Source organism: Paramacrobiotus metropolitanus, unplaced genomic scaffold (assembly GCF_019649055.1).
Source record: "Paramacrobiotus metropolitanus isolate TYO unplaced genomic scaffold, Prichtersi_v1.0 Parri_scaffold0000022, whole genome shotgun sequence".
NCBI classification, from domain to species: Eukaryota; Metazoa; Tardigrada; class Eutardigrada; order Parachela; family Macrobiotidae; genus Paramacrobiotus; species Paramacrobiotus metropolitanus.
Window position 1 is genome coordinate 362,418 of NW_026570242.1, and position 21,836 is coordinate 384,253.

Consider the following 21,836-nt stretch of genomic DNA (forward strand, 5'->3'; position numbering starts at 1 on the left):
CGTAAAGCACGAAATTCAAGCTTTGAATCGTAGCGTGTCTCCGGATAGCTGTCGATTCTGCCTGTCTTGATGGAATTCCGTTTGCTTTGGATTTTAAGTAGAGAAAACATTCCTCTTTTTTATGAGCTAAAAAGTTTTGAATACTCTTTTCACAATTTAAAAACAAATTTTTGATTGACATAAGGTATCGCGATTGAAATTACGTTAAAAATGCAACTTGTACGAGTCGTACAGGCGTATGCATCGAGCTCTACCGACCAATAGGAAAATTCTAAAAGCAGTTGGATCGAGTGCAGCTAGTTAGCTGGCAGTCGCCGGCTTGGGCGGTTGAGCGCTTCCGGTCTGAAGCGGTTTTTACCTGACCACTTCGGCCGCGCTACGTTTCGTGCACTTGTTATGACTTCGGCAACATACAATTCGCCTTGCTCACTTCGGTCCGCCCTCTTTTCGGCCACGTTTATTTTGGCTACATGACATTTTAGCTTTTATTTTCCTTGTGTCAAGTTGTTACTTAGTGTTTGTTGTAAATTGTAAGCTGCTTACTTACAATTTACAAGAAAACCAGGTCCACGAGGTCGCCACAACAATACGGACCATACATGCACAGCTTGACCTGAGACTTTCTAGTTTTTTTAAAAGAGAAACTATTTGTTTTTCTCAGTTTTTTTTAGGTATCTTTGGTTTCTTAGATCATACGTTTTGGTTTTCTTCTGTTACATTAATTTTGAATATTATTATGAGAGGCTAATGGTGAGCTGAAGCTGCAGGTGAACGTGGCGTAATCTGTGTTCTGTTCCAACAAAGTTTGTTTCTTTTTCTGAATGTGAACTGATAAATGATCTGTTATCAAGTAGACACAACGCAACGCAACGCGTCATTACGCAACCATATATACGCTTAGGTTATTAGATAACAGCTTTATTTCTTGCCTACTTTCCTAATAAAGTAAGTATTGATCAAATTTATAGAAACAGATAAAAGTTGGCAACAATGCATCGACGCATTCTTTTAATCTTCTTTGTAAATGCAAGTTTGCAAATTTTTTAATTATTGATAATAATTAACACTGGTGGAATTTTGCCTGAATATACATAATGTGGTCGAATGTGAGTGGTGGCCGAATAAGCGTAACCGAAGTGTAAATGGCCGAAATCATCGGTACCAAACCGTTTCGACATCTGTTTCGGTCCGAATTTATTGTCAGATCTCGGATGCGGTTACGAACACCATTTCAATCCGTGTTCGTATTCGGTTCCGTATTCGTAGTGTTTAGATTACTTTCTAATATAAGTACCCATACGACTGCAATGAATACGGGAAAAAATTTCCCACTGTACATGTAGCAAATGCTGTACTATATATATATCTACAATTTCTATACTGTATAAGAACATGCGACACACAATGTGCTGTAAAAAATTTACTAGATTGCTCGATGAATAATCAAAATACTTTGGACATAAATGTCAGACTAAGCCGAAATGGCCGAAATCGCAAGACATAGAAGAAATTTAAGAAATATTGTCTCCAACAGCTGTTGGAGGAAAAAAAGTGAAGTGCACTCCTAAACAATTTTTGTACTTTTACGTGTTCAGCCTCGCGCTGTGCCGCTTTGTTGACCCTGACAACTGCCAGTTTTTAATAATATTTTAACTTCATATCCTCATTAACTTATGAGTTAGCACAGGTATATCCGTATTATTAATAATTATGTACATATATTGTCCAGAACTGGTTACTTATCAGTGCACTGATCCTATTATTATTGTTATTATTATTACGGCACAAGAGCAGACAACCCCAAGTGGACTTCAAGTCTGGTCGAACAAAAACATTTTTCTGCTAACAAAAACATTTAGGACAGCTTAATAGATTTGACGATTAGCACAAATTTCAAAGAAGGTACAGAATTTCAAAGAAGGTACAGAACTAGCTTCGAGAATTTTAGGATTAACAGCAAGAATTTTATCAAGAAGACGCTTTAGTCGAATTTCCATAGTCCACCCTCCGATAACTTTCTTTACCCGCATAGCATGGATCCGGGCCGGCTTCCGCAAATTGTAGCGCATGGTGTTATCTTTTACTTGAATCATGTCCAGGAGGTAGCCCGGAAGCGAGAACTGATCTTTATTCCAGAACTTGAACAACCACACCGCATCGCTCTGACGCCATCGGTCGAATATGTGAAGAATACCCAACTTCTGATACAGTTCCGGAGTTACCGGCATCTTGTAATCAGCGACGGTTTTCAGAGCTTTACGTTGCAGTCCGGCTAGCTTGTCGAGCTCAGTCGAAGACGCTGCTGACCATACCGGCGACTGGTGTGCGATATACAGTATACTGCCTAAGTGTACTGATCCTATACTGATGTTCATTAATGGCATGAAAATCTGGTACTAGTACACATTTTCAAATTTGCACTAAAATCGTCGGAAACTGCAATGACAGCGATTTACAAAGCACCAAAAACATTCCCGGTTGAAAAATTACACTCACTACTCACGGACACACGGTCAGTGGTGCTTAGACTGTTACATTAGTTTTTTGCCCTTTTCTAATCTTTTTGCGGTATATTTTTTTCTTTGTAGAAATAGCAGTTTCATTTTTTTCTTTGTAGAAATAGCATTTTAATTTTAAATATTGATAATAAATAATATTTATTGCCAATGCGTGGATATGTCAGTATTTCTTAAAGAGCGCAAAATTTTTATTTGCATGAAGCGCCGTCTACAAAATTTTATTCCGCTTGTCTCTAGACTCTGCCTCACTATTAAAACATTGGCTTATTTGCGCCGTTTTGAATAACCCATTGGAGGGGATGAATTTTACCGAACCGTTCGGCGCGCATGAATCTAGCTAGACGTTTTGTGTCCCTTTTCTCTGGGCATTTTTGTCTGTCTTATAAATCAATGGTTACGCGTTCGCGGAATCGACAGTTCTGCAGTTCAGTTGATAATCTGCGGGTTTGCTGTCGCCATATTAATTTTGAATAAATTTTTTGTTTCGGCATCATGCGAGATAAGTGGAAAAAAAAGCGCATGCGGCGTTTGAAGAGGAAGCGTAGGAAGATGAGGGAACGTTCTAAGTAGTCGGCGCAAGAAGAAGCTCCTGTTATCCAGTTTTCAGAATCAATTGAACGCTTGGTCCATGATTGCCGCATCCAGTTCCGCGCTGTGTGGTGGGCTCGGGCTGAAAACGGAACAGGTATCTGTTTTGAGAATTTCTTATTTAGTTTTCCCAGATTATTGCTAAAAAAGTATTTATCTTGTTAGAATAAAGTGCTTGAATCAGTATCATTTACACGCTGGAGTTCAGAAATTAGTTAATCATGTTAATGTAGAAAATTCATACTCTCAGAATCATGTAGCCCATAAGTTCTCTGTATGCGGCATGAGTTTTCCGTTGTGTGTACTGGAAAGTGCCTTAACCGCCGCAATCTTGTACAAGGTTTTGAGGTACTCGTATTACGGCTTACCGTTAGATTTCTTCAGAATTTTGGAAGTTTGCTTGTTGCAGAAATATTACTAACAGCAAGTTTTTATGTGGAAACTTTTAACAGAACGTTTTTTTAAGCGTTTTGGATCATGATTTCGAAAATTACTGTCAAAATCTTCTGCATTCTCAGCCATTCTGTATGAAGTTGTTAAATGATTGAGTTCTTATTCTTTTTTTAAATCTTGAATATTAAAGTCCTGTTGAAGCTGAAGGAGTACTTACGCAAACGTGTATAGTTGCAAACTGCGATGTTACATGGCGTTTGTTTGTAGAAACTGGGACCAAACCCACAGAATCGGCTCCAGGAACCACCAAGTCATCGGTTGTCCTCCGGATTCAGCGCAAGACCGTCTGATTTGTATTCCATTGTGTGTACCGACTGTTTCTGTTTTCGGATTTAGCTTAGAGTATCACCGCTGGCGTGGACTGGATTCGGCATTCCGTGTAACGAGATTTTAATTGTTTCTGTCTTTTTGGGTGTCACAGCGAATTGTGTTCCGTTGTTTAATTAAAAAGACGCAAAACGTTACAGCTTCGCAGTTCGCACTCTGAATTTGCAATTTAAACGGCTTAGAAGAGATAACATTTCAAGCCGTAAGAAGTTCAGTAAAAACAGCGTTTAATAAGAACCGAGACATCGTCTACCGGCACCGGAAATAAATAAACGCAAGTGTATCTACGGACACAGAAACGCTACTGGTACGAATTCTACGAAAACGCATCCGGCGATGTGACATGCCATAAAGGACCATAATACATACAGTAGGTCAGAACAGGGACTTTTCGCTGCCTTGTACAGTTGTACCGGCAAATTTGCATCTCTAACTGGGCTAACACAACATCCATTTACTGTACTTTATGCAACTTTCGAGCCTTGCCCGTCGCTTTTTGAGAACGCTACACACGCTAGGAAAAACAGGAGCGGAAGAATTAACCAGTTTGCTGTTACTAATTCAGCACTAATGCTGAATACAATAATACATAATTAAAAATTAAACTACCGCGCCTCATGCAGCGGAGCCGTTACGCATTTTAAGCAGTTCCCTTATACCAGGTGGCAGCGGTCCACTCAGAGCGTGCTTGGAAGGTGATGCTTTCGCAGCAATGCCATTCAGTAATTTCGTAATTCGCTGTTTGGTTTCCGCTCGAACAGTTTCAGGGTTGGACGTACTTCCGCTTGGATGAACGTTTTGCATCGAAGGTGACAATAATCGTATATCCGGCGCATCCATGATGTACTTCGCTTCCTGCTCCGCAAACGCCTTAAATACAGCGTACATCTAGAGAAAAGCACCGGTAAGCACATTAGAAAAAATTACGAGAAATCTGACCGCTAGTCCAACAACTGCGATCGCCAACGAACAAACTGTGGAATAAGCAACACCAACCTGTTTCTGCTTCGATTGCTTGATATCCTCCAACGGGACCATGTATGGCAACCCGTTAAAATACGGCATTTTCATGACCATTTCCGCGGTTGGACGCTTCGTCGCATCTTTGGTTAAAACGCTTGTAAGCATCTCGAATGCCTCCTTCCGGATCTTGTGCCCCACTTTACTTTCCAGAGTTTCCTAATACACAACCATTAGACAATAATTATAACAACATACAAAACTCCAAAATCGACGTAAAAACACTATCTATAATTAGGAAATCTGCATCGTACCGGTTCGGTTATCGGTGTCAATTCTGTACCGGCAAAAAAGGGATTTTTGTTGAAAAACCCAATATACCGAAGCGGAACTTCTCCCAGAGTCTTCCGAATAAGAGATAACTGGTCCAAGTCCGTTGTGCCCGGCCACAGAGGTTCTCCTGTCATGCACTCGGCAAATACGCAGCCGCTGGCCCAAACATCCACAGGTGACCCGTAAAGCGGTTCACCAACCAATAACTCCGGTGCGCGATACCACCTTGTGGCCACATAGTCAGTGTACATTTCCGGCATACTTTGCTCTACAATAAAGGTTAAAATATTTATAAATCACAACTACAAATAAATGAACCATTAAAAATGATAACCGCTACTCGCAGTATGTGTCTTTAAGTCATTTTTCCGAAGAAATGTATGAGTACAAGTACGAGTACGAACGATAGATACGATAGCGAAACTTTTGTAGACTGCAAGATAATTTCGCTGTACTTTCAAATTCCGTAGCCTCCGCTTTGTTAATTGGGCGAGCGAATCCGAAGTCACATAGCTTGACGATCTTCCCTTGTAGTAAAATGTTTTCCGGTTTTACATCGCGATGGACGTACATGTTGGCGTGCATGTAATGCAGTGCTTGCAGAGTTTGGTGTAGGATATCTCGGGCCACTAATCCAGGCAGCCTAAAAATATGGCAGCTCATCACTCATTTATTATCCATAGTTGATTTTTTTTTCATTTTGCGCTAACCACGTTCTGCAATATCTACGCACTGCGCAGGATGGTCAAGCTCGCTGTAATTAACTGCAAAACAAGTTCATCGCTCTGTAACTATGTAAATAGTACTAAATAAAATCGATGAAGTAACTTCATGAGTGTTGCAAAGTGCATGAAAATTTACCATTTCTATTACCCCTCCGGATAGCTGGTCATGAGATCAAGCAAATTACTGGAACAAAACTCGAACACCAAGTGGAGCTTCCGGCGTCTTCGAAACACCTCCACCAAATTAACAATATTAGGATGATTAAGATCCTGTATGGATAAAATATCCCGTTCAGTCCGTTCTCTCGTTGGCAATTTTAGAAAACAGATTAATGAATATTTTCCTTTAGCGTACCCGTAAAACCCGAATCTCGCGAAAGGTTATCTTCTGAATTGTAGGATCTTCCTCCGTCTCCAAGAATTTCTTAATTGCAACCAGCATTCCTGTTTCCTTGTTTCTGCATTTGTAAACATAACCGTAAGAACCCGATCCTATCTTCTTCAGCTTTTCGTATCTCTCCATTTAGCGAAGAATCCTGTCAACGGATATTTCAGATTATTGGGTAATAGTACAACTGTCCGGTCGGGATGACTGCTAAAAACTGATTTGGCGAGCTAATGTAATGCAAATTTCTAAAAAATATATAACCACTCCAACCAGTAAGCAAATTTCTGTTCCCATCATTCCGTAACAGCTTTTGGCTTTTTCATTACACCGTGGTTGCTACGGCAGGTTTAGCATAGTGGGAATAGTGCAGTGCGCTAGATGGAAAATTTCTGTATCGTACTTAAATCAGAAATAAATAAAATTCATAGACATGAAATTTTATTTTAAATCGCAAATAGCCAAATACTGTATGAGATACGTAACAATTTTTGATTATTCATCGTTCAAGTGCTTTATTGACTAAAAAACGAAACCGAATCGTAATCATTTATAGCATCGCAGCTTAATCCACATCTATGTAGCTCCTTGAAGGAGTAAATCGAAATTCAGCCGCATAACAACAAAAGTGGAAAGCGTCAAAAGGAACAACCACGTACACAACGATCACACAGCTGCACCACTCATCAAATACGCTTTCAGCTTCTCCAAAGCCTTGCCGCGGTGCGAAACGGAGTTCTTCACGGCTTTGTCCATTTCAGCATACGTCTCTGAGAAGCCGTCCGGCTGGAAGCAGGGATCCCATCCGAAGTGGCGCGGGCCTCGTGGCGCCACAATCTGTCCGTCCTGTCGTCCGGAAAACAAACGCACTTCGCGTCCTTCCCCTTCGCAGTACGCGAACGTGCACAGCGCATACGCGGAGTAGTCCCCGAAGCTATCCAGCATCTTGTGCAGGCCCTCCGGATGGAGTTTGTCCAGAAACCATTTGATGTAGGGCCCGGGCAGGCCTCCCATAGCGTTGAAACACAGGCACGTGTCTTCGCAGATCACCGGTCCTTTGATCAGCGCGGCTGCCGTCTCGCATTTCTTCGTGGAGATCTCTTCGGGACAGGCGCCCTGATACTCCGGCAGGTCAATACTTTGGGAAACAATCTGTAAAGTGCAATCGCGAATTAACCTGAAGACTTGCGAAAGCAAAACACAGAAAGAGTGGCGAAGAACGCTCTAGCAGGCTGCTGTACATTTAAGCAAGCTAACTTGCTTGTTAGCCCAGAATTACCGATGTGAAATGCACTCATATTAAACCTGTAACAATTAAAATAATCAGTATTGAGTGTCACAGTTTGCTGCAGTAAATAGTTTAAGTCAGATGTTCATAATGATTGCACAGTAACTCACGGAGAAATGCTCCTGTATCGCGGTACCGAGAATGGCCTTAAATTCCTCCAGCTTGCGAGGATTCCCAGTTACGAACGTCAATCGTTTTAAAGAAGACATCTCTTGCGCAACACTCGAGAAATTAAGACCGTCAAAGTTCTTCAACTTCATAAGTCCGTTCGGGATTATGTTTTGGTGCGAAGACTGGAAGACACATACCAAACACAAGTCTGGAATTCGAAAAGTGGTAAAGTGTAAACCGTAAAAAAATGCTGTGATTGTAACAGATTGTTTCCATTGTTTGCTATACACTCTCGCCATGGTCAATTGCAACCGCTCTACAGGTGGCAGCGGAACACAATACTTTCGCAACTTCCGGCTCCGTCCAGAAACGCAATCACTACGAGCATAGATCCCTGATCCAGAAGAATATCGGAAGGCAGGCAGGTTAGTAGGATTACCCTTTGTTGATTTTGGCAACAAAAATTTTAAGCAATTGTTTCAATTATTACTAGTAAGTGCATATTAGAAGTAGCTCAGAATACTGAGATTTGTAGCTTTATTATTGGTAGATAATCACCAAAGTACTGCTTAACCATAAGTAGATTACTTGATACTGATTAACGTCCGAGTACGCAGTTTCAACAACCTTTATTGGAGAAGCTAAGTAACAGGTCATGATCAGTGAATTTGGGGAATTAGAAAACATCAAAAAAGCAATTAATTACAAAAGATCATTCAGCAGCAGCCAAACAGAAAAAGCAGAACGACCAGAAATGGGCCGTTAAGGATACACTTCCGGTTCGACTAGTTCCTTTTTTGACATTGCATAATAACAACATGTGGGCAGGGGCACGTACTTTTTGACGATATTGCGCATACGTATTAATACGGGTAGGCTGGTAGCGACTGTATATTAGTACAATACTCATTCATCCCAGACTGTAATCCAACAGAATTTTCTGTGGTGTCTCATCCTGCAACCAGGCAATTAGCAGTTACAACACAATAAACCATAGTGTATTATCTCACGCCATATCCATTTTATTCCACAACTTTACTGTCACCGGGTAAATGCGGCAAAGAGAACACTGTGCAAGCTGCCTACAATGGCAATAAAAAGCTAAAACAGTCCGGCAAGCAACATACCGGCACCTTAAACAAAAGACAGGCTATCGCAGTATACAGGCAAAAAATATTCAAACCAAGCAGACATTTTCAAAGGACGCCAGAACACGCAACGCGGAGGGAAATGCGGGCATACACGGTACACGAAACGTGTATTCCACTGAGTTTCGCATGGACGGAGCAAACCAATCAAACCAAGCCAAATTCTTCCAGAGCGGTGGTTACTGCCTCATCCTTTAAAAACAACAAAAAGAACCCATTACCGAATCAGCCTGGATACTGATGCGACACTCAAACAGGGATCAGCGAGGCAACAAAACGCCGGTTAGGCAGTAACCACTTCGTAAGAACTGATACTTTTACTGCACGATAAGCACATTACACAAAACATAAAAGATACCAGCGATAACGAAGTTTACTTCATTTTGCTGAACCACATAAAACACTGTACAGCATATCGTACCTCCTGCATCACATCTTGGGCGGAAATGGCCTTCAAGACGTTCTTTTTACTCGTTTCCTGCACTTCACCACCGATAATGAATTCGTCCAGGATAAAGTAGGCTTTTTCGAAGTTAAAAATAATATCCAATTCGCAAACCGATCCGAAATACTTGTCTAGGAGCTCCACATAGCGATGTATCACTTCCAGCGTCATCAGTTCGTTATCCGTCTCATCGATCGCGCAACAAAAATACAAGCTGGCATACCTTCGTTAAGAAACACCGAGAAAATGGTTAAAAATCGATTAGCCAGACAACGCTTTGACTCATCTGTACACAGCGCACACATCACATGCATGGGAATTATGCAATGTATTGTACCTCTTGTAAACAACCTTCAAGTCTTTCCATTCCAGAAAACTGCACATTTTGGCTTTCCGCTGCAGAACGGCGTTAACAAGTTCGCGGGTGATCCGCTTCTTCTGCTTTTCCGGTTGCGCCACGTACCATTTCTGTAGCCGGAGTTTTCCTTGCCGGCTGAATAGCAGCATGAACTGCATCTGGATTACAGATAAGGCACTTCAGATGAAACACGCAATAATGGTAACGTTTAAAGTACGACTTTGAAGCAAAATAATGAAAATATTATGAAATCAAAATTAAAAAAATAATCAGGTTCACTATCCAGGTAGTATACTGTACTGTGTACTATGAATTATTGTCATCACTCCGGAAGGAGTGTACTGTACTTCACTAACCATTTTCGGGAATGATGTCGCGAGATCCAAGGTACAAGTCAAATACTGTTAAATGCTAAGTCGAGACGTAGTCAACAATAACAGTGTTGTGCCAACAACTATTTTATGAACGTCGAAACGCGAAGCTGCGAATAATAATCTCTACCAAACACGGGTAGTCAGTCAAATACTGTCGTCTGACTCGTCTCCATACTCCGAACTCCGAAGAACACTCAACGTACGGGTACGTAAAGTAAAACTTCAGCGAAAATGATTCAGAAAAGCGAAAAGATTACTGCGAAACCGACTAAAGAACAGACAAATACTTTTGAAAAGGAAAAAATAAATTTCATAACATAACATCATAAACTTTCACTTAAAATTTTATGTATTCGTCACTGTAAAAATACTCTTCAATACTGCGCTGCCCTGCAACTTTGTCGCGACTTCCAGGTGGCAAGCCCTTACCTGACAGTTGGCATTTCCATTACACTTATTCACTCTACTGCATACTGGTTTAAGAAATCGCTGGTATTGGTATTGTTACCAAAGCCGTGGAAAATCTTGTTGGAGTTTTAACGTGGCCTGTGCTACTCTTGAATGTGACAACTTTTGATCTTTTGATTTTTTGAAGTTTTTTTAATATCACCACGTCAGCTCGATAGTTATTGATGATGCTTTAACACAAACTCAAAGTTTAGTAGGTCTCTGGGTCTTTAGCAGACAATTTTTTCGCACCGTTTTACGTTCTTGTCACCTTGTGTAGAAATTACAGTACGTGGCTGACTAATCTCTGCTGGTATTCTGAATACATCTCGAACGTTTACAACTTTACTGTTTAGTGTTTACAACTTGGAACTTCCAAGTTGGAAGCTGAGGAAGCGCTTGAAGAAACATCATGAATGATGAAGATATCGTTGTGCACAATATAGACGCAGCGAAGAACGCTCATAATCTTTGATTTTTATAATCTTATGATTCTTACTGATCCGGATGTGATTCGTTTTTTGATTCGGAGATTTCTTTTGCCTTGTGACGTTTGCGGAACCGATCATCGGACTGATTTGTGGTCTAATATTCTGTGATTTATTTATCGGAAGACGAAAGGTACTGGAGACTATCGTAGTTTGTTGGTACGAAAAAGCTCTAATTGTTGCTGGTAATTTTTGACATGCTGATTGTGAGTGTTGGCTACGAATTGGTACTTATTGCTTGTGAGTTGTGTATCATGCATCATGCAGTGTGGTATAAGTATAACTGGTACAGAGCAGACTATAGTTTTGGGCTAATATACGGAAAATGTGTTACAGCTTAACTCAGCTAATATTGTTCATCCTTTGTGACCATGGATTCTACAACTATCGATATCAGTGGGAATATGGAAATCCCGAAGAGCACTGGCGGTATGGGAGCAGCGTCGGGAATGATCCCGGGATCTGCGCCAGCTCCCGCTGCTGATCCTATTGGGAGTCATCCGGCCTTTGCCGCGGCGGGCTTTGCTAACAACGTGATCGTCAGAAAGTGAGTATCAGCGGTCCAGTAAACATCGCAGTGCTGATCTGAACGATCTCGTAAGATGAGGAATTGTTGATTGATTGCGTAGACTACGGTTGTGTTCTGGATGTGAATTTTTATATTTTATTGTAAGTACCGAAATTCCACGCTGTACTCTGCACAGGTTATGGAGCGGACTGCAGAGCGTTCGCGAAATACCTTTAATCAAGCAGACCACGTCAACAGGTCGCCAGAATATGCGATCGTGGTTTGAATTCGGCAATTATAAACGATTCCGTAAACCGACTGTCAACAAGCTCCTCTCCAAAGAATACTACACCGGACGGTTATTCCGGAATATCCAACATTTCCATGTGAACTACATCTGTATTTTCCTCATCTTATTCATTTACTGCGTGTAAGTAATATTTTTATACAGCATGATTAATTTAATCCAGAACGGAAAAATACCTGTGGATTGTCATTTGTCAGCGTGTTTAAATAAACACTAGCCTTGCGATTTTAGATTGACATCGCCTTTACTGCTGATTGCGCTGTTTGCCTCCGGTGGATTATTCTACTATGCCAGCGCCAAAAATTCTGTCAGAAAAATAGCGATTGCAGGTTAGTACACTTGTTTCTGGATACAACAATAATTAGTCTTTCGCAGTTGAAAATTTGATAACAAGATATTTCGCTTCTGATATGCACATAATATTAACACTATACTTACATACAAAATGTTTTTCTTGCGTTACGAGGTTGCTACTTCTGTTTAAAGGTCTTGACGATCTTCGCTTTGCAGGTCGTGAGATTACCCTTTTTCATCAGTACTGCGTTATCGGAGTACTGTCATTGTTGATGTTCTATTTGGTCGGAGCTGGCGGGACCTTCATGACGGTGCTGACATTGTCCCTCTTCATTATGTTGCTACACGCAGCCTTTTTCAGCATAGAAGATGACGGACAGGAATATGCATTCCAGCTGGAGGAAGTGTAATTGGAGGAATGCGAGACCTTGTTGTCAGTGTTAATACTTGCCTCGGTGAAGCGCTGATGGGAAAATCGGTAGACTGTAGAGTGTATAGTGCGTTCAAGTGGAACTAAGCGCTGATTGGATGTTTACTGCATTCATACATTTTCTAATGACTGACCTTTTTTGGCCTTTTGGTTAATGTCCAAAGTATGGTGCTGCTGTTACTGGTTGCTGGAGAAGCTTTTTAAAGTACTTACTTGTGTCTAAAAATTTTGGCTGGATATGTATTGCTTCTTTACCATTAGTAAAGATTTCAACATCTGGTGCGAACAGCAAGCAAGTTCTGGCAGTTAGCACATAGATTCGTAGGCATAGGCAGTTTGTCAGTCAATCCACGTACTGAAAATCCAGAGTGTTTCTCTGTTTCATGCAGGATGACATTACAGTACAGTATACGTAAACACGATTTCTGTCGAAGCTTTTAACATTCATGCTTAACTCCTGATTGTGAGGTATCCTTCCGCAGCTTGAAGGTACAGATACTCGTAGTCATAATACAGAGACCATATTAAACTACCTGTACTTCTGCTAAAGATTTTTTAAAGACAAGAAATGCGGTAGCATTTCGCAGCAAGTTTGTGTTTACTTATCACAGCGGATGCGAAGCATTTAAACGCATAGCTGCTGCTTGTCGGCAACTGGCGGCTTGAATTTTCATCGGTAAATTAGCCGAACTTCCATTTTGCATCCGATCAATCGCAAAGGTTGCGTATCCAGAAATGTATACCAAAATCTGCAATAAACGATAGTAGTGTTCGTGGCGGTTACACTCGTACGTATTAGGCTACAAATATTAGTTATCTTATGGCCAGTGTCGGCAATCTAGTAATCTACTCGACAACTTCGGCAATTTAGTAATCTACTCGACCATACACGTTACACGCTAAATACACAAAACAGCATAAGAGAACAGTAAACAAATAACTACTTTTATCGATGCAGAAGGTATCGCAGTTTAATTAAACAATAAATTATAAAGGGTACATGCTTAGTAAACTGCAGGATCGCGAGCATACCCACCATGGAAAGAACCTTCTTGTTGATTTCTATGAATCCTCCAATGGAAAAACCGTGTAATCGTTTCGATTCATTATACATCTCTAAAATTCTGAGGGTCCTTTGATGGATGTGATCCGAACATGCCTAACACCAACATGTTTTAACAAAAAATACAACAAGCTGTTCCTGTTAATTATATAACTATGGTTGTCGACCGGCTTTGCGTCCTTTCCCCTATATACAGCATTACATGTGTAGTAATTCGCGTAAGTGATTGCGTTCCGCCAACTTACATCTGTACCTACAGCACTGCATTTGCACAAGAAAGTGATCTTTTCGAAAGCGTCCAAAGTTTCGGAGCTCTGCAACAGTCAAGAATTAACAATGCAAGAATGTATTACAGCAACAACAAAATGCACTACCACTGAGCAGATTTGGTCGTGAACAAGAGTATTACTTGATCACAGATGTCGATGGCAGCGTAAAAGATCATGCTTAGCTGCACGGGAATTATGACAATGGTCCATGATGCGGTGGCAATGCGATGTATAACTTGCATATTTGCATGGGAGTCAGAAAAGGCCAACATGGCCAACCACGACGCTGCCGACATGAACTCAAGGATAATCCCCACAACTTCGATAAGCAGGACTACCGAAAACAGATTGCGCTTCCCCATCAACTGCCGAGTGAAGACGACATACGACCGGCATAACATCCAAATGTCAGTGCGCTGTTGATCGGCACTCTTATCAGTGTGACACCGCTGTATGACGCTTTTAGCGGTGTCCAGAATTTTCCTCCCGGCGGCACGTTTCGTTTGGGCAACATATGCGAATGCGGCATTACCACCGAGCAGGACCAGACAACCAAGAAGTCGAAAACTAGCATAATAGAACACTGCAAAACGCGGATACACTTTAAACGCTGAGAAGTAAGCAGTCGCCGCCGGAGTGTTATATCCGGTGACAATTTCTGTTATAAATCGTGATCCGATGAGAGCAATTAGTGGCACCAGCCAGCGCAGTGTTGCTTCTTTGCAGCTGGCTAAGACTGTGATGGAATTCTCCTTGGGAAGAGTTGCCGTGAACAGCGTGCAAAATTGCTCCCAACGAAAGGTCAGAATAAGCGACAGAATAAACAGTCGAGCAGCCAAAATTTGAGTCTGAAGGTAGGCGGCAAATTTCACAAAAGGATTACCCTCCGAAAAGCCCACGGCTGGGAACGAGCCGGTATCAGTGAGCTCAATCATCAAGACAACGCACAGAAGGACATTGATAGTCAGCAGTAACCAGCCGACTTTGCTGCACCGCAGCATGATCACAACCGTTTCACTGCTTAACTCAAAAGACCATTTGCTCCTGCCATGAGCCCATAATTAATATAATTTCTTAGTGAAAAAAGCAAGTCAGACAAATTAAAGCGCTATAAAATAACGTGAGTGTGTTATTCTCCTTCCTATCGGTTGTTGCCAGATACAAAATTGCCTGTGGTCAAATAGTTGCTGGTTAGTGAGTGCGATATATGTACGAATTCGGCGAAATTGGTTTTCCACAAATCGACGTCCATTAACTGCAAGATGTACTCATACATGTACTGGCAAGGTGGATCTGTCTAGATCTGTAGTGGCAAACCGAGATCTATAGTACTAGTGGATCTATGATCTATCTATACCTTTATCCCAAAGCAATCGCCTTGCGTTTTTCCTGGTGCACGTACCGGCTTCCATGGTCGAAAACGATGATAAGGCTCAAGGGATTTCGGTTGCGCACACAGCAGTAAATTCAGCTGCACCGGCATTTTCGCATTCGTACTTTCAAGAGCACCAAGATGAAATATGTGGAACGCCATTTTTCTTTTTCGTTAGGTAAATCTAGATATACAGTAAGATCTCTTTTCGCAATGCAACAAAAATGAAGAAACTGGGCAAGCGCATGTCATTACTTTTGTTAATCGACCGGTTTTGACCGATTAATTAATGTCCTTTTGTTTTACTAAAACAACTTCTGTAGTAGGTACGTATGGGTTTTTCAGAACGCCTCACGAACACCTGCAGGCCTGTGCATACGGTACTCATTCTGGAAGCGATGCAATATTTGTGTCTCGTAATCAAATAAGCAAAACTACTAGAAACCAATATAGTATTACATCTGCCAGATGTAGAGATCTCGCTAATAGTCTTAATGCAACTTCTCTCCAAGCAAAGTAAGATTCACAAAATATTTTTCTAAGCCTTCAAAAACTGTACCATGTATCATTCAGTGACGCAAAAACCAAATAAGAACAGTCCGAAGTCAAACTTTGACAAGCTACATTTCGTGTACAATAACCTTCCTTAATTCTCTAATGATTGGTTGATGTCAACGTTAACTCCCATTCAATTCTTTCGGGACTTCCGCTCGTATTGGCGATCAATTTAGCACAGCAGATTCGTAAGTGGGAATCATGTATTTGATATTGATGAATGCATCTTCTCCACCGTGCCTTTCCATCAGTTCCAGAGTTTCGTTGATCTTTAAACCAAAATAAAGCAAGCAGCGTATTAGCACGATATTAAACTGTGACAGCGCTGTTGCTTATTCATCGATAATCGCAGTATCTAAACAAAAGGTCATTTTTCGGTCTTTACCAGATCGCCCAGATTATCGCGGGTCTGTTGACTATACTCAATTCCATCTCCAAGGTTGGCTACGAAAGGAAAGCAAACATTTAGTGGGATGATATTTGCGCAGCAACTCCACGATTTTGCAAGAAAGCACAAAAGTATTACCGTAGGTACTTACGTAAGTTACATGTGTTTCAAATTTTCAATTATCATTTGCTGTAATAAGGTGCTGCATACAATTTACTTATGCAACAGATTATAATTATTACCGTTGGTAAAAGGGATCACCTTTACACTTATACAAAAATAAAGTTTTTGTTTCAAGCTTACCATTTTTGAATTTGAAGATATTGAAAGACGGAAGAAGTTGACGGTAGTAAGGTACTAATGCCTCTCCGCAAAGGTCACAGCACAGAATCAAGTGCTGGAGAACCTTGAGTGTTGTGCACATTACTTGTGGGTTGTGTGTGTTCAGGGCACCTAAACATTTAATATCACAATAGAAAGAATCTCCGTTACGCTAGCAGTCGAAATGACAAATAAGTAATAATCACTATTGTGAGCGTTTGTTCTGTTTATATTGCGTACGTTTCAGTGGCATTATCAGCTGGGGCACGACCGGAAGCACCAGGGGTCCACCATGTTCCAGGAGGTCGTGAGTGCCTTGTCGCGCAAAAAATTCGTAGGGGTGGGTGGTTTCCCTCAGTCCTTCGAAGAACAATGGAAGATAATGATGGTAATCTATTTTATCCAATGGAATCTAGTATCAGAAAGCCGGATTCAAAATAAGAAATAAGCGTTAAGGCGCATACCATAGTTGATGGTGACATGGACGATCATACCTTCCATGCAATTCGGTTCCCTCGGGCCCCATGTTCCAGTCCAATAGGGAAATCTCCCCGCTCATAGAATTTGTAAAAAAGAGTTTTTCCAATTGGGCGCGGCTTGAAGATACCGGTTATTTTGGGGAGAGCTACCTGGGCAAAAAATCGTTCCGACTTCCGATATTACATTTTGCTATGGACGAAAGGCTTTAGTGCACTGAGTTCGTATGTAAATCTGATTTAATCAAAAAGGGTGTATCTGGAACGGATATATGTAGTACTTAGTTACTGACCTTAACATTTTTCTGCCGGCTCTGTGTCGTAAAGCCTGGAACGATTCGTTGATGGGTTTCTTTGGCTTTTGCCGCCTTGTCGTTTACACTTTTTACTCCACGAGTTTCGTAAAAAATTTGTTTATCCTTCTTGATTAACATGTTCTAGCCGAGCAACTAGCGCTAGGAAAGTATAATTTGTTTGCATGAAGCAGCCCAGCTAACTAAATTTCAGAGGAAACGAAATTGACGGTGCGACAGGGAGCGACCAAAAGATTAGTGAAAATGAAATCATAATATTTTATCTTTTTTAGATGACGCAGATACTTAGTACTGCAGCTATGAATGGTTCCGCCCAGGACCAAGAACCTCAGCGACCTTAGGGATAGACCAAATCGCGTTGTTACAGCAACGCATAAAGAAGCACTTGCGTTGCCTATAAGGCGCCGCTCCATATAATGGAAGTTATAATTTTGTGTGCGTATCTTTGTTCTACTTGTAGCAACTATATTTTAACATAACCGTGGTACCGCATTAGCGCTATCCAGAAAATTTTGAATTCCCCTAGACTTTTACAAAAATCGTGAAGGAATAACTAGATCGGAAGGTCGTCATAGTAAATTCGACGCAGTCAGTCATATGGTCTATCTGTATAATCCAAGAACATTCCAAAGGAGTATGTAAGCACTGCATAGCATCGTAACAAGTAAAAAGCATCATTAATGGCCATAAGTTCATAATACGGTACTACTTAATATAACTGCCATTAAGGCTGACGTTTCCTGCAACCATTTCTCGTACGCGTACTGGCACTTGCATTTGCTGCGCTCCAATGTAAAACTTATGGTTGTGTCTACATTTAATTAAATTAGAAGAGTAGTGTCCTGCACGTAACAAAATCCGTATTTCCAATATTAGGAACGTCTGCTGGGACACGACTGTACCGGCATTTTGTCGACATGCACTTTTACATTAGAAAAACGCAGCACACGATCGGCAACCGTTCGTGTACCGTTTGAGTACGTTATCATAGTGCCCGAATTAGTAAATTAATACTGTTTTCGAAGAAGCGCTTTACATTGAGGGTCGGCGTTGGCCTTCAGTAAAGTCTGCTGGGTTTTCTGTTTTATTCGTTGAACCAATTTGACAGCTGTTAAGATCAAATGGGCGACCGCCACGTGCGACTGATACTGCTTGTGGCCGTTGCTGGTTTTGGGACAGTTTTCGCGCTGGATGTTTTTGACCTTAATTCATTTACAAGTCCGCGTAGTTCTTTTGGGCATTTTGAGGCCAACCGCTTTGTCAAAATGGTAGCTTATATTCAAACCCAGACGATTGCTTTCCGACTATTTGGGCTTTCGCTTATTTTTATATTTCGATATGACCGCATTCGTATTTTGCTTACTAACGGCTTAAAAGACGAAACGATCGCGGTAATTCGTAACTGCAGGAATGGTGCGATACGCCCCTTGCAGCGTTGATACTGGTGTGTGCATTGCGCGCTGTGACGGAAATTGCTATCAGTTGGTATGATGCGGACTATATCGCGGTGTATGCGACCCTTCCGGTGCACAATCGGGTCATTCGAATTTATTTTGCGTTAATTCGTGGCGCTCACTGAAACTGCACTGCAGGACACATCAGGATTTTATTGCTTTGCGGGTTAAAAATGGGGAACAGAGAAACTGAAACATATGCCGACAGACTGAAAACAACCAGAACAAACGCCCCCTCTAAAAAAAAAGAAGAGGAGAGGGCGGGAGGGGAAAATCTTTGAAGCAAATTCACGAACACTGCAACTGGACAAAATTCTTACACTGCGTTACCCGCAGCATTTACTTATATAGGCACAGCCACACGCATGGAAAACAACAAGGTAATTAACATGTCCGAGGGAGAATCTTGCAGCTGGGCGCTGGCCAATAAATCTGACGCGGTGCGATAAGCTGGTGCCGGTGAGGATGATGAAAGGAGGAGGCCGCTCGCTTCTAATTAACCGCTTTATCTTCGATAACGCTCATTAATTCGTGGCGCTCACTGAAACTGCACTGCAGGACACATCAGGATTTTATTGCTTTGCGGGTTAAAAATGGGGAACAGAGAAACTGAAACATATGCCGACAGACTGAAAACAACCAGAACAAACGCCCCAAACAACCCCCAAACAGCCATCAATAAAAGGATACTGGTGGTATAACGATATTGCTCCGAACGTAGCGATCCAACGCAGATGATTTCCAACGGCCAGCGGCTTGGACTTCATGATACGGAACATTGTTGGCCATAGCAGAGGACGCAGCTCCAATGCGAAAACTGTGTGTATGCACGGAAGGATAATCGGGCAAAACTTTCGGAGCGATTGCTCCAGATATACACGCGATAAAGCGGTACCGTCAGAAAAAATAAAGAATGCCGATATCGGCGTACTGAAAACACGAACTGAGATAAATTCTAAATACGCCCGCACAGGGCATACGGATCGTCCAGTAGATTTCAGAGAGATAGTGTAACCACTGCCAAACTGATCGGTCTTCGAGCTGGGAATATTAAGCATAACTTGATCACCATCATGCAACACATGGCGCAACTGGATAAAATGACTGTAATAAACAGACGAAATAGCGAATTCAGAGACACGTAAAAACCCAAAATATGCAAAACAAAAGGCGCACCATAATAAGATTTGATCATAATGCGATAACGTGGATGAACGTAACCGGCATTTGAGAATGCGCATAATGTCCAGAGATACCGGCCGTCTGCTGTCCACTGCCACTGGAATTAACCGCTGATAACCTTTTAAAGCATGAGATATACGTACTGATGATGTTGGATCGATACCGCTGCGCTCAATCGTAAAATTTGAAATGGCGGCTAAATAAGTTTTAACAGAGGCAAACTTTAAACCCCGACGAAAAAGATGTGCAATAAAATTCAACACGACCACTTCTGAAATGACAATTCGATCCAATGGAGAGCCAATAAAACGCGCAAACTGCTTCAAAGCCGACTCATAGGTGCGGCGCGTAGACATTGAGATGTGGTGATGTATTAACTGCCAAGCGGTTGCATCTGCAAAAGGTCATGCCAACAATTAGGAATGCAAACCGGAGTAACAGAAGCCGACGGTGCCAATTTACGAAATCGTTCAAACTGCATGCGAGAAAGAGAATCGGCTATAGAATTATCGATTCCAGGGATGTGCTTGATAGTAACAGTGAAATTAGACAAAGCGGCAGTCATTAAAATTTTGCGCATAACGTGCAAAATCAAGTGATTCTTAGAATTTAACGAAGACCAGCAATTAACAACCGCTAAATTATCACAATGAAACATGATTCTCCGACCACGAAAACGATCACGCCACGCGATGCATGCCAGATGAATTGGAATTATTTCCAAAAATGCTATACATTGCTCCATAAACTGCTGGGACGGCCATTGTAAAGCAAACCATTGTCCGTCGTAATAGGCTGCACAGCCCGTACCGGCTGCAGCATCGGTAAATAGATGGATAACATCAGGCAACGACCACTTAATTGCCAAAAACAATGCAGTGCCGTTCCACTGCGGCAAAAAATCATTCCACCACAGTAAATCATCACGGACATTGTTGTGTAATAAGATATCAGTTCCAATATTACATGACAAAGTGTGAATTAAACGGCGGGTAAACAAACGACCAGCCGGCACGCACTTAGCGGCGAACTGTAACGATCCGATTAAACTTTGTAATTCGCGTTTAGTGCAACACGATTTATTTAGCCACTGCTTAACCAACGACATGATTTCTTGTAATTTACCATCTGGAAGGGACAAAGTTTGTTCAACAGAATTCAACAGGATACCCAAAAATGGGAGGGATGTACACGGATTTTCGGCTTTATCTGGTGATAAGGGCACACCCAACTCATTACACACAGAAATCATAATATCGACTAAAGCCGCACAGCGAGCCAAAGTCCGGGCAATGAATAAAAAATCATCAACATAATGCAAAAACGTACTTAGATTCGAGCGATTAGCGACGATCCAATGAATCGCTTCCGATATAAGACAAAATAAGCGAGGAGATGACCGACAGCCAAAAGGCAACACAATATCGTAAAAATAATTAGGACCAACTTTAAAACCAAGCAAATGCCAGTCATCACGTCTGACAGGGATTAATCTAAATGCATGTATGATATCTTGCTTAGCCATAACTGCACCAACACCGGTATTGATTAACATTTCAACTGCATCGTCAATCGCGCAATACGAAACTGTATAAGCGTTGCCATCAATATAGTCATTTACGCTATGACCATCAGGACTGGACAGATTCAGAATAATGCGATGGCCTGCGGGTTTTTTTGGGATAACGGAAAGGGGACTAACCGAAAAAACGCGGAAAGGTGGACTGGAAAAAGGACCAACCGTGTGGCCAAGAGTTATTTCTTTTTGTACTGATTTCTCAATAAGCGGTTGATTTTCACAAGCAGATTTAGCATTAGGCGTAAAACGAGAACACTTAGGCCCAAAGTAGCCTAAATCAGCACCATTAGATAACATGTCAACAATACCACTTACAAAGCGCCGATCAGGATGATTAACCAAAAGACGTTGGAATGCCTCAGGTCTAAGAGGTGT

The 21,836-nt window shown here is 41.5% G+C and overlaps 5 protein-coding genes and 1 long non-coding RNA gene across 9 annotated transcripts; 2 read left to right on the forward strand and 4 right to left on the reverse strand.

Annotated features, from left to right (window-relative positions):
• The first annotated feature begins 2,797 nt into the window (after positions 1-2,797).
• LOC129586896 (uncharacterized) lies at positions 2,798-4,024 on the forward strand. The gene is made up of 2 exons (XR_008690230.1): positions 2,798-3,204; positions 3,768-4,024. It is a non-coding gene; the product is annotated as an uncharacterized LOC129586896 (long non-coding RNA).
• Positions 4,025-4,336: 312 nt separating this feature from the next.
• LOC129586891 (cyclin-dependent kinase-like 1) lies at positions 4,337-6,569 on the reverse strand. Its single transcript, XM_055480373.1, has 6 exons — positions 6,261-6,569; positions 6,054-6,175; positions 5,636-5,823; positions 5,162-5,448; positions 4,884-5,066; positions 4,337-4,775 (listed from the first exon to the last, which is right to left on the reverse strand). Exons 1-6 carry the CDS (start codon positions 6,426-6,428, stop codon positions 4,503-4,505), a joined length of 1,221 nt encoding a protein of 406 aa, XP_055336348.1. The 5' UTR covers positions 6,429-6,569; the 3' UTR covers positions 4,337-4,502.
• A 134-nt stretch (positions 6,570-6,703) lies between these two features.
• Positions 6,704-8,210, reverse strand: LOC129586892 (inosine triphosphate pyrophosphatase-like). Of its 2 annotated transcripts, none has more exons than XM_055480374.1 (3): positions 8,032-8,210; positions 7,689-7,897; positions 6,704-7,442 (listed from the first exon to the last, which is right to left on the reverse strand). In XM_055480374.1, exons 1-3 carry the CDS (start codon positions 8,075-8,077, stop codon positions 6,957-6,959), a joined length of 741 nt encoding a protein of 246 aa, XP_055336349.1. In that variant the 5' UTR covers positions 8,078-8,210; the 3' UTR covers positions 6,704-6,956. The 2 variants fall into 2 exon arrangements, with proteins under 2 accessions (XP_055336349.1, XP_055336350.1); XM_055480375.1 differs by lacking the exon at positions 8,032-8,210 and adding an exon at positions 7,978-7,996.
• A 102-nt stretch (positions 8,211-8,312) lies between these two features.
• Positions 8,313-10,384, reverse strand: LOC129586894 (AP-1 complex subunit sigma-2-like). 2 transcript variants are annotated; one of them, XM_055480380.1, is made up of 4 exons: positions 9,997-10,384; positions 9,620-9,798; positions 9,259-9,505; positions 8,313-8,644 (listed from the first exon to the last, which is right to left on the reverse strand). In XM_055480380.1, exons 1-4 carry the CDS (start codon positions 9,997-9,999, stop codon positions 8,600-8,602), a joined length of 474 nt encoding a protein of 157 aa, XP_055336355.1. In that variant the 5' UTR covers positions 10,000-10,384; the 3' UTR covers positions 8,313-8,599. The 2 variants fall into 2 exon arrangements, with proteins under 2 accessions (XP_055336355.1, XP_055336353.1); XM_055480378.1 differs by lacking the exon at positions 8,313-8,644 and adding an exon at positions 8,653-9,029.
• A 203-nt stretch (positions 10,385-10,587) lies between these two features.
• LOC129586893 (prenylated Rab acceptor protein 1-like) lies at positions 10,588-12,767 on the forward strand. Of its 2 annotated transcripts, none has more exons than XM_055480377.1 (5): positions 10,588-11,108; positions 11,286-11,496; positions 11,654-11,887; positions 11,996-12,093; positions 12,275-12,767. In XM_055480377.1, exons 2-5 carry the CDS (start codon positions 11,321-11,323, stop codon positions 12,466-12,468), a joined length of 702 nt encoding a protein of 233 aa, XP_055336352.1. In that variant the 5' UTR covers positions 10,588-11,108; positions 11,286-11,320; the 3' UTR covers positions 12,469-12,767. The 2 variants fall into 2 exon arrangements, with proteins under 2 accessions (XP_055336352.1, XP_055336351.1); XM_055480376.1 differs by having other exon boundaries at positions 10,589-11,082.
• Positions 12,768-15,600: 2,833 nt separating this feature from the next.
• Positions 15,601-17,605, reverse strand: LOC129586810 (parkin coregulated gene protein homolog). The gene is made up of 6 exons (XM_055480253.1): positions 17,226-17,605; positions 16,951-17,085; positions 16,697-16,868; positions 16,439-16,588; positions 16,133-16,191; positions 15,601-16,016 (listed from the first exon to the last, which is right to left on the reverse strand). Exons 1-6 carry the CDS (start codon positions 17,364-17,366, stop codon positions 15,915-15,917), a joined length of 759 nt encoding a protein of 252 aa, XP_055336228.1. The 5' UTR covers positions 17,367-17,605; the 3' UTR covers positions 15,601-15,914.
• Positions 17,606-21,836: the final 4,231 nt, after the last annotated feature.